This window comes from Coccinella septempunctata, chromosome 5 (assembly GCF_907165205.1).
Source record: "Coccinella septempunctata chromosome 5, icCocSept1.1, whole genome shotgun sequence".
Lineage (NCBI taxonomy): Eukaryota > Metazoa > Arthropoda > Insecta > Coleoptera > Coccinellidae > Coccinella > Coccinella septempunctata.
The window spans coordinates 15,719,880-15,731,935 of NC_058193.1; the positions used below are offsets into that span (position 1 = coordinate 15,719,880).

The 12,056-nt window shown below is 40.5% G+C and overlaps 2 protein-coding genes across 3 annotated transcripts; both read left to right on the top strand.

Annotated features, from left to right (window-relative positions):
• Positions 1 to 1,222: 1,222 nt before the first annotated feature.
• Positions 1,223 to 2,494, top strand: LOC123313155. 2 transcript variants are annotated; one of them, XM_044897895.1, is made up of 2 exons: positions 1,223 to 1,619; positions 1,744 to 2,494. In XM_044897895.1, exon 2 carries the CDS (start codon positions 1,893 to 1,895, stop codon positions 2,379 to 2,381), a length of 489 nt encoding a protein of 162 aa, XP_044753830.1. In that variant the 5' UTR covers positions 1,223 to 1,619; positions 1,744 to 1,892; the 3' UTR covers positions 2,382 to 2,494. The 2 variants fall into 2 exon arrangements, with proteins under 2 accessions (XP_044753830.1, XP_044753831.1); XM_044897896.1 differs by having other exon boundaries at positions 1,419 to 1,619.
• A 6,263-nt stretch (positions 2,495 to 8,757) lies between these two features.
• Positions 8,758 to 9,132, top strand: LOC123314044. Its single transcript, XM_044899156.1, has one exon. The coding sequence runs from the start codon at positions 8,758 to 8,760 to the stop codon at positions 9,127 to 9,129; it is 372 nt and encodes a 123-aa protein (XP_044755091.1). The 3' UTR covers positions 9,130 to 9,132.
• The last annotated feature ends 2,924 nt before the right edge of the window (positions 9,133 to 12,056 follow it).

The window sequence follows — 12,056 nt, forward strand, 5'->3', positions numbered from 1 at the left end:
AACCGACCGGCAACCGATGTCCTTCCATTTACCGTCGACCAAGCTACAACGGACCGAACCAATGAGGACCATAGACCATTGATAACATCCCCTGAGTCAAGGCGATTAGCGAGGGATTTTGCCGAATCAACAAGGAGAGTTTCATTTGCGTCATCTCCAAGCGAAACCGCTGGCGTGAGAGAAGTGAGATTGCGAGGTGTCGACGACCAAGGTAGCCGACCTGACGACCGAACATCCGCCGATGAAATCGCCGAAGACCACCGACCATTCCACCGTTTCTACTGTTCCTGTATGGAAGTGGAGCCTGACATTTGCTGGTTCGACCAGCGTGACCTCGTTCCTGGAAGAGGCTGAGTATCTCGCCGAGGCTAGAAAGGTGAGCCACGAACAGTTATTTGAGTCTATCTACGAGTTGTTACGTAAGGATGCAAGAGACTGGTACATACCCCGAAGAGGCACATTCAGCGACTGGACAGATTTCAAGGACCAACTCCGAGAGGCCTTTCTTCCTCCTGATTACGAGGAGATTGTACTAGAGGAGATCGAGAAACGCACTCAAGGAACCGACCAACGACTCTTGTTGTACGTAACCCGAATGCAAAATCTGTTTCAGAAACTGACCGTAAAACGACCGACCGCGGAAGAGCAGGTGAATATCATCCGACGACGTTCACTGCCAGAATTACAAACCGCCCTGGCCTTCCAACCAACCTCCGCAATAGATGAACTGCTTCGAAAAGGAAAAGTATTCGAATTGGTCAAATGGCAAAACGCTAACTATACTTCGCCACCGTTCCAAAAGAGTCTCATCAACGAACCGCATCTCACCTTCCGAAATCCCCCACCGAACGTCCAACCGATCGGAATGCACCTCAGCACACTGTCCGAACCGTCGGATAAACCGAAACTTGTCCAAAACTCTACAACACGTCAGAGACAAGATGAACCGAAGAATACCGTCCGACCGCCAACCGAAACCCAGTGCTGGAGATGTTGTGGTAAGGGCCATCTACGAGTATAGTGTACATCTAAACCGATACTTTTCTGCTCTCGATGCTGTAGAAGGGTGTAATGTCTAGAGATTGTCAGTGTCCGTTACAGAGGAACTCCCCAAAGCCGAGGATCCGTCAGTTCCAATCAACTCCATCCCCGGTTATTCTGAAGGAAACCTTTTCTAATAACCGTCCTAGGCGTCCTATAATTACTGTTCTTATAGGAGACAAGGAGTTCCAGGTACTCTTGGACACCGGATCAACCAGGTCCTTCATCAGCAGTGAAGTGGCTGCTCACTGCAAGGCCGCTGGAATAAAACCGAATTATGTTGGAGACGTTACCACTACCGTCGCTAACGGAAGTTCTATCCCGATTGAGGCAGTGTACACAGCACAGGTTCAGGTTGGATCCGAAAATATTGAGGCTACGTGGTGTTAGTTTCAGATTTACCGATCAGTGTAGTACTGGGAATGGATGTACTGAGAACACACGACTTCTCCATCAATCTCCAAACCGCCGAATGCTTTCTGAATGGCAGGTCTCTTAGGGACAAGCCCATGACGCAGGAAAAGCAGAATCCGTTACCGTTACCGACCGAAGGAACCATATGCCTGACCGAGGACAATGTAAGTTGCTCATGGTACAGGAGGAAATTGGCAGAAATAAAATCGAATCCTGCAGCGTTTCCCGACTACAGGATTGTGTCAGGAAAATTATACCGCCATTTTTGCGATTCCGATGATTTTACAGAGCCTGAACTGGGAAATCCCTGGAAGTTATGTGTTCCGAAAGATGACCGAAGAGAAGTCCTTCTCGAAAACCACGACCGACCGACCGCTGGACACTTGGGAATAGCAGAAACAAAATTTCGCATAGCCCGCAGCTACTATTGGCCAGGAATGTTCCGAGAAATTGCCCAATATGTCCGAAAATGTAGCAAGTATCACCGATACAAGGTTCCACAGCAGAAACCGGCAAGCAATCATCTGGTGGAAGAACCATGTGAAAATGACAGATTCTCCAAATGGATGGAATTTAGGCCCATGAGAACAGCTGTCCAAAGAGGTGTGTACCAGGCTTTCAAGGAAGATGGAGTGAATTCCCCAAAGCAGGAGTCAACCGGAAACCCCAGAGCAATCTTGAACTTTGATAGGAAAATGCGTTCACCGAACACCAAATTTTCTGCCGAGATTGCTAACAAGGATGGAAGGGATCACACCAAACCGGATACCGAACCGCAAGTTGCTTACCATGTAAATAACCATAACCAATTTACCGAAATATTCAAATTTGTTCGAACTAGATTAACACAAGCCTTCGCCCAGCAAAGTCACTATAACCTACGTCGTAGAGACTGGCGTCATAGGATTGGAGACCAAGTGTACTGAAGAAAGCATCCTTTGTCTGCTGCAGTGGAGGGAGTTGCCGCCAGATTGGCACCGAAATACTCCGGACCGTATACCATTGTAGACGTAGTCTCTCCTGTGGTGTATGACATCAAGGATGGCAGTGGTAAGTTTGTCACATCCACATAAAGGCTTCGTTTTATTTTTCTTGGGAGGGGGAGGGGGATGTGACGTAGCAAATTTTGCCCCGCCACGAAAAGGAAATTTCTTCACCTATACTTGCATAATAAGACCTATCAACCGAAATATTTTCGAAGAAAACCGTTATGTTATCATAGGGGGTCTTTACCGATTGATATTATGTTATTGTTTTCCACCGACCAGTCCCAGTAATCCTAGTAGTAGCTGTATATGTCTTTTGTTTTCAGAATTCATATACTTTAGAATTCTTTCCGTTCAACAGAACTTTTTCTGACTCGAGAGAGGTCTTTAAACTTGTTCAGTTTTTCCTTCTCTTCAATTGTTTCTGTCTCTTTCCGAGCCGGCTGATTGACCGAACAATTTGAGTGCATCCAATGGGGAAATTAGTTACCGTACAATTAGAATAAGGGGTTATGGGAATGGATGAAAAATTTTTCTGATCTTCTAGTTACCCATAGTGGGGCAAGTTTTCCGAGGAGAGGGGACGTACTTCTTCGACGCCCGGCGCTGAAGGTCAAGAGCGAGGTAGTGGAGATCGAGCTGCCGAGAAAAGTGCGTAAGGTGTTACTGCCGTGAGTTGAAAATTACGTCAAGAAGTTTGAAAGTTTAAGGCAAGTCACTTGTAGCATTATTATTCCTTACGTAGTGCATACCTGAGGGCTATTTTCCGCTTTCTTGAGTCCGTTGGACTGGCTGAAAATACTTACCTACCGTTTAAACTTGATCTAGTGATCGTCTATTTCTACCGTACTCCTCTAGAGTTATCGTACAAAATTTAACCGTATTTACCGTCTATTTCAACCGTATTTTCCTGGAGAGACCGTACTTCATCACCCGCCCCCACACCGACCAGGTCGCCGGTTGACATCAACATTTGTTATTACTTGTACTTTTCTGTATATAATTAAATCCAATAGGAATAAAGGACTGAACGTTTATTTTGTTGCCAGTTATTTTTGCCAGTGAGGGACAGTTCCCTAAATCAGTTAGAGGTAGATTTTCGTCAGAAGAGGTAGGTACTCTTTTTGAACGATTAAAAACCGTCAGAAAGCAGAGACCAAGAAGACGCTATCACCCTAGTTTGATATGATTTTATTTTATTTTTTATTTCCACAATTGCTACCCTTCTCCACTGATCATTCAAGTCTACCCGGGCTCACTAATTTTTGGAGATTCTGTGAGAGACGTGGGGTTCCACTGATTGCCCCACTGGCGCCCGGGCAAAGGTAAGGAGCGTCCAGGGTGAGAGAAAAAGCCTATCACCTCTTTCCGCTTAAGACGACACAGGCGCTCTCCAGAGACCGCCAGGTTCCGCTTAAAGACTTATTCATGCTAGGCCGTGTCGGGTCCGGGCGGGGACCCGGACAAGCACGGTGAATGAATTATATGAGCAATTTCAATTGACCCATCCACACTACACCGGTTGGGACACGTGCAGTGCCCGTGTTTTCAGAGTGGCCCGGTCGGGCCACGGAAGGAAATAGAACAGGACATTCTTTTCCCGGCCCCGACCGACTTTCAGTCAGCTTCATAGAAAAATGTTCTCTATGGTTAGCTCAGTTTGAGACAGATAACAAAAAGTCAAACGCGTCAAACTTTCATCAGAAATGGAAGACGAAATACTGATATAATGCGTGCGGGAGCATACTTGCCTTTACGACATGGCGGATCCAAAGTGTATGGATATATTCCATAAATCCACCATATGAAGGAGGATTGCTGAAAAATTACATCAAAGTGGTAAATAAAATTTATTTATTTGGTTTCAAAAGGATACAGCATTTGGATACAGTAAAATTTGAACAATACAAAGATTACGTATATTACTTAATAGTTCAAAAATTCTGAGCAGCTGTAGACGCTAAATAGTTTTTGAAGATTTCGCTTACTGCAAAAGCTTCATTGGATGGTCTCCCTGGTCGGTTCCTTAATGGTGTGATCGAAGAATGCTCAGAGTTTGCTGCTTCTTCATATTGTCACTACGTTCACGTAAAAAATTATGCAGTACGCAACATGCTAAAATAACGTAGTCTACATTTTATGGCGCCATTTTTATTCTCCTACAAAAAATTCTAAATCTTTGGGTTAGAATCCCAAACGCATTTTCGACCAATCGCCTCGCTAATGACAATCTATGTTTGAAATTCTTTTTATCAGCATCCTCAGCTGATTGACGTCCTGGGTAGGGTCGCAACAAATAAGTTTTTAAGGGGAAAGCTTCATCTATGACATACTATGACGTACGGTGCATGGGTCGTAGTATTGGGTAAATACTTTCCACTGGGTATGTTCAATGAACCATTTTCCAAACATTTTCCAAGGGAAGAACAGGCAAAAATACCACCAGCACTGTTTCGTCCGCAAGAACCAACATCGACCATAATAAATTTGGATCGAGCATCAACTAATGCTAATAACACGATGGAAAAAGTATGTTTGTAGTTAAAATATATCGATCCACTATTTGGAGGAGACTCAATGGTACAATGTTTGCCATCCAAAGCGCCTATACACTTAGGAAACTTCCATAATACTTCAAAATCCCTTGCGATAGACCTCCACATTTCCTCTGTCGGTTGTGGCATCACTTCCTTCATAAGTGCGGTGACCACAGTTCGGCACGTACTGTTAACTAGTTCACATACAGTTGAATGGTCCAACCGGAAACTATATGATATAGTTTTGAAGGAATCTGCCAAAAATCTGCAACGGAACGATAAACATATTCTCTCAGTAACATTTTCACAATATAATTCATTGTTACACAAGAGAACTGCAAAAAACGATGGGGAAATATACGAGATCAGTTTAAAAAAAAATTGAATAGGTGCAAAACTGAAAGTGGTTAAAGCGCTAAGGTCATATGAAAATACAAATATGCAGATACTTTGCAATTTTTGCTGCCCTATATTCAGAACAGGTGCACATTATCAAATATTGTAGAGGAAAACGAATCGGCAAATACTATAAAACGACCAGAGAACGATGAGGAAATAGATGTCAATGGGATAGAAGCGATAGAGCAATTTTCTGCCAGTTCTACACCAATTGTGGATCCAATTGAGGAATCGTCAGAAATACCACCTTCCACACCTGCCATGCCTCATCAGCCTCCTGATTACTTCTTTCAAATTTCATCGCGGCAAAGCAAGGTCATTCGAAAACGTCGCATTGCTCGCCCGATAGCTCAAGCAGCATCTGATCAAAAAGAAACCGCATCCTCGACTTTGATGAGATATATCATAGAGAAAAACTAGAAGTCTCAGGTCGACATTGACCCCATTGAGGCTTTCTTTCAAGGCCTGATACCTACTGTCAAACGTTTTTCCCCGTATTATCAGCATCTTGCCTAAGGAAGAATATTTTCGGTATTGCATGAGTTAGAATTGGCTCAGTTGAATCAGCCTGTTCCTTCATCTGAGATATACACATCACCTACATATGAATCGTCAACGAGTTCGACATCAATAATAGGGCAGACTCCATGGACTTCACTATCGGCATACACACCAACGTCCAAAAAACCCTCCGATCAAAGACGAGCAGCCCAACCAGAAACATCAAATGTGATAGGCAATTTCCTTCCAGAGTTCTGCGAAAATTCTAATTTTTGAATAATATATGCTGTATGTTAGTTTACATTAAAATTCGTATATATGTTGATTTTCCTAATGAAATTTGTGTATTGGTTATTAATGAACTACCTGAGACACACTGCTAATCGTTCAGCAGGTGAAATGGGCTCCTGAAATTTTGTCTTCTGTCTTGTGAGACCATATTTAACTTTTGAAAGTAAAATATCGAAACATTCTTTGGACATACGAAAATATCCGAAGAATTGACTTTCATCGTCCAATAGTTCTTTATAGAGTGTTGCAAATTCCTTCTCTAACTTTCGTTTTCGCCAAGTTGGATGCACGCATCTTTTTGTAGAATTTTTAATTTTTTCAACTTGTTTCTCCTTTTCCTCTTCATCAAGTACAATTGCAATTGCTAATAAATCTTCTTCGGAAAAAATCATTCTGGAATCACAATAATAACGATACACACACGGCTAAGGCACGATCAGAACTGACGGTATAGCATGTATGGACGCTCGGCCACGACCCTGTTGCAACGGCCCAGAGGGGGTCAATTCTCGGGATCACTCGTTCGTTGAACGAATACGTCCATGAACGAGTGAAATCGAACGTATAGTTCGAACCGAGTCAATTCTCGAGCATATCTCCAACTACTCGTTCCGACGAAAGTGTACGTTCATTTCGAACGGACAATAAACTTGGCATCGTAGCAAAATTCATCGAATAATCAGCGTTTAATCAACTCATATTAATAAGTCTATACTTTTGATAATTCTGTGCTTATTTATGGTCGAATTCACAGAATTTGAATTTTGAAAAAACGTCCAATCAAACTCTTCAGAGTTGGTTTTGTTTGATTAAAACATCAGTTTTGTAGTGAATAAAAATTTTCTTTTCTTGTTTGAATATGGAAAAGAGAAACAAACCAATGTCGGTCGAACAAAAAGATTTATTAATAGAGTTTATATGCTCCCATCCTGAAATGAAGCAGAAATTCTCATCCACTTTCTCTAGACAAGACTCCATAGCTTTGTGGAAAGAACTTACAAATATATTGAATGGAACTCCAGGTGCAAAAAAAGACAGGAAAGAGTGGAGGAAGGTATATAAAATACATCCTTGCTGACTATTTTTATATAATCTTAATGCAATTCTTTTAGAGTTGGCACGACATTCTGTCAAGGGCGAAAACTAAAAAGGCGCAGATTAATGCCCATTCCTCGAAAACGGGTGGTGGACCTGCATCTTTCAGAGGCAGATGAAAAAATTGTAAGCATCATTGGGGATACTGCCATAAGAGGCTTATTGGGAGTAGCAGAACCACAGGCGCAGAAAATTGTGTTGGAACATGATGAAAAAGTGGAGAGTGAACAAAAACAAAAGGACACCAACCCTCATAATGCACCTCTGAAGAAAGACATTCTTTCTAGTGATAATCTAGGAAATGTTGAAGCTCACGCTGGAAAAAAAAATGGAAAAAAGAAATTTTGCTACGCAGCGTTTGGATAAAGCTGTGGAACAGAATACTCAAACAATAGATCTACTGAAACAAAAAATTCGAATTAAAGAAGCATATTTCAAAAAAAAACTTCTGATTATGGAACGAGATGTCGCAGCAAAAGAAAAAATAGCAGCGGAACTAAGTGAAATGAAAGGGATACTTTTGGAAAAAATGTCCAATAAATAACCCCAGAATAGTTTCTCATCTGTGTCCTTGAATGTTGTTCTATATTTCATTATTAATATATGTTACTTACTCTTAGTTTTCGTTTAAATGAAAATAACAAAATTATAATAAGGTATTTGTTCTTGTTAATTCACATTTTGAAAATAATTCATTACTATATATTCCTAATTCTTCTCCCCTCTACTAATTCAGGGTTGACTCTTGCCATGGCGCCCCCTCCACTCCGATAAAAAAACCTATATAATATCACTCATGAAAAAAGAACTCTCACCTTCGTTTCCTTACACAAATCATGAGGAGGAGTAAGAAAAGGATTCAACTCTTCTAACAACTCTCGAACCAATTGTTTGTTCAAACGGAATAAACGTATAAATATATTATCTGATAAATGATCGAATGGATTTTTTCTAAATTGGTCATAATAATGTCTCTCGCGACTTTCTTGCACAAACCTATCGGCTTCACTCATAATATTATGAATATTTTCTAAAACAAGATCCTCTAAGTTCATTTTTGAATAATTTAAAAATATCAATGAATAACTAATGCACGAAAGTCAAAATATATGTGCTTCAGTCATCGAGCGTATGATACATATCACTTGTTGTCGAACTAATGTTTGAACGATGATTTCAAACGAATAGTTCATAGATTCGTTCCCCGAGATTTGCAATTTCCAAAAATCTACGCTCATCACGTCACGAACGTATACGTTCAACGAACGAGTGATCCCGAGAATTGACACCCCGGCCCGGCTCCGACACGGTCTAGCATGAGTCATCCTTTAAGCGTCTTAAAGACTGACGTCATGACTTATTCGCTCGAATAGCACCGCTTAAAGACGCTTCACGCGTCTTAGTCGCGAAAATATGGCTTATGTAATTAATTGTTTGCAAGTGCCAATGAAAATTATGAAACCGTCATAAATTCTTGATACGTATTTCGAAAAATGTTGAGCGATGACGACGAGATTGTAGTTCCCGAGAGCATTATAGAGGAAGCAAATGAGGCAGCAGAAGCAGTTATTCTATTGAAATCAAAAACTTTGTACGAAAAGGAATATACGGCATTCTGTACCTGGAGAAATAAGAGAAAGAAAGCCAAAAGTGTCAACGAAAAAATCATTTTGGCTTATATTCCCGAAAGGTCCAAGAAAGTTAAGTCGTCGTCTTTATGGTCCTACTATTCGCAACTCAAAAAAATGTTGGCTCTGAAAGAAAAGATAGACATCGGCAGATTTTACCAAGTCACCGCCTTTTTGAAGCAACATTCCAGAGGATACGTAGCAAAGAAGTCGAAAGTATTCACAAGAGAAGAGTAAGAATATTTTTTAGATGCCGCTCCTGATGAGCTATATTTATTGATAAAAGTAGTTTTTATTATGAGTGTTGCTGGAGGGTGTAGAATTGGCGAGCGGGTGAATATGACCGTAGATGATGTGGAAGATCGGGGCAGCTTATTGGTTATTCAGATTCCTGATACGAAAACCTATAAGAAAATAGTTTTCACTGTGGTCAATGGTAGTAATAAGGTTGCTGCACTTGATATATTCCGCAAGTCTAAGAACTTGAGGCCAAACAAAGTTGATCACAAGCGATTATTTCTGAATTATAAAAACGAAAAATGTACTGTCCAGCCTGTAGGTGTGAACTCATTTTCAATTTCAGTACATATTGGTAGGTTCCCTCCTCCCTTGTTACTCGATGAAGTCTGTATGTTTGTAGGAGAAGAACGCTGGTATTTCGTTACCTTAGTAACGGCATGTCAGAAATAAATAGATGAATACGAAAGTTGTAAAAAAATTGTTCTTTTCCTGTTACAAATTTTGGCGGGTGCGTAATTATGACATTGTTTTTAAGTTAGGCTTACCACAATACACGGGAGTTTTTTTTGCCGCAGATAAAATTAACATGAGGTGGAAATTTGATTCATTCAAATATTGAACGTAGGCGAGTTAACAAAAAGAGAGACAAACTTTGGAAATTATATTTTTGTACGACAATAGGTCGGATTACTGTTTCCTTTTTGTGAAAGAGTTTTCACAACATTTTTGGAATTGTAATATTCGAAGAGAAATCGTAAAATTTCCGTTATATACGGGATTCGAACGCTCGTTCAGTACATCTGTCTGAAGCCGCCAACATCTAAGGCTTCATATTTCCATCTACATTTTCGACTCCATTTTCATCTGGGTTATTAGAGATCACTAAAGGATTGGTATCTCGTTGAACATAAAAATAGTTCTGCTTCCTGACCAAAGGCAACCTCCCTGTACTGCAAGTCCACCCCCAACACAAAATTGAAAAGTACCCAACGAACTACCATTGGATGAGTACCATAATTTATTTTCCCTAACAAAACTTAGAACTTTATTGTGTTCACTATTTGTAAATGAATGCCGGCACTCATAACAATCAAGCCCTTCAGGCACTGTAAAAGGTATTTGGTAGTAATTCAAGTAGAAGAGTTTTGTGCATTTAATCAATATATCACTGAATTTCCCGTGTTTTCAGTAAAATTCTGTTTAGATCAGATACTTTGGTGGTTTGAATCATAAATTTTCAGGGGCTTCTATATTCTTGAAAACCACCTGGCGCTCTCAAAATGAATTCCTTTAATTTTTTCAACCTACACCCTTCACCTCTGCAGCTAAGCCGCGAGCTGTACCCCTGAAAATTGTTTTTCATTTTATCTGAGAATTTGATTGAAATTCAGTTTAGCACGTAACATCCCTTTTTCTAATCTGAGAAATAATAAAAGAGTCTGACTGAGTGCCTCTATAAACTGGTGACCACGACGTGATTGGAAAAAACGATTTAATATGTTATCCAACGTTATTGTGAAAAATGATTCAAAACGTTATCCGACGTCAAGGTGCGAAAAAAGATTGTTCTTTCCCTTTTTCTAATCTAAAAAATAATTAAGGGCTCTATATGTTCTTTGTTTTTTTAGCCTGAAGAAGAGCAGAATTATTCCTAGAAACTGTAGCAAGTTGTAACAATTGAACAATAAATATATTACCCGGATACCGACTCAATTTCTGCTGATTCTCCATTTTGGAAACTAGAGGTTTTCATCATTAATAATTTAAAACATAGAGCTTTCAAACTTTCTTACAATATATCGCACATCCAGAATGAAAGGGGCTCAACTCAAAACGTGTCACTTTTGAGTTGGTACCATTTAAAATTCACGGGAACGTATTTCATATATCTCTTGTGTCTTTTGTAACAGTCGCGTTGGTGGGAATTTGTTTGGAGTGACAAGGACACATCTCAAAATTTCAGTATGTATATATTCAAATCCAAAATACAACATTTATCGCCCATTGACCGGCAGGGTTTATGAGCTTCAGATGTGCGAAGACAGCTACAGACCCTGAAGTAAAGAAATCATCTCCCATAGACAAATCAGTTAAACTCAATCGAAAAAATTAATAAAAAATTAGCAAATTGAATCTTCACGACTGAATTAGAAATTGAAGAAAAAATTCTGTACAAAAAAAAACCTGAGCACCACAGAGCACAAGAAGCAAAAGAATACCTAAAATATTTCGTATTTCGATGTCGTACCGTATAAAACATCCTGAATTGAAAGATAACCGTGTTTTTTGTTCGCTAGCACAGATAAGTCGAAATTAAGACGTCTTCATCGACGCAAATTTACCGAATTATTGTATAAATAATATTTACAATATTATTGTTCACCAATTGGGTGATTGTCCGAAGTGCAAGTGGCCAAACAGAAACTTAGGTAAGACGACACTCCGTTCTTTTCTTGTGTTACCATTGGAATTTCAGCCTTCCTTCATCCCTTCCTACCCCTAATTTAAGCTCCACTCCTACTGCAGAAGCACCCCGCTGGCGTGGATACTCAGGGGGTGCGGAAGCAGTTTGGAGTGGCTAACCCTCTTCACCTCCCCCGTTGTTTCGACGCCCACCTCAGCTGTTATCGAAGAACCCCGCTGGCGTGGATACTCAGGGGGCGAAGAACGCACCTAGGGGTGAGCTGTCGTAAATCTGTGCCGTCTTTCATCCCCTAACCTGGCTGAGGTCCGATACCTGTCCGTTAAGTGTACGTCTCAGGTTCTGGCTGGCGAACAAATCCGTAAACCCCCGTACAACTTTTGAGATCGGATCCCGTTTCATTCCGTCCTCTTTTCCCTGTAAATTCACTGATTTCGAGTCCTTCACTGTACGAATTTTATAATAGTGCCAGTTGTGTTTCCTTTTTACGAGTCGACAATTA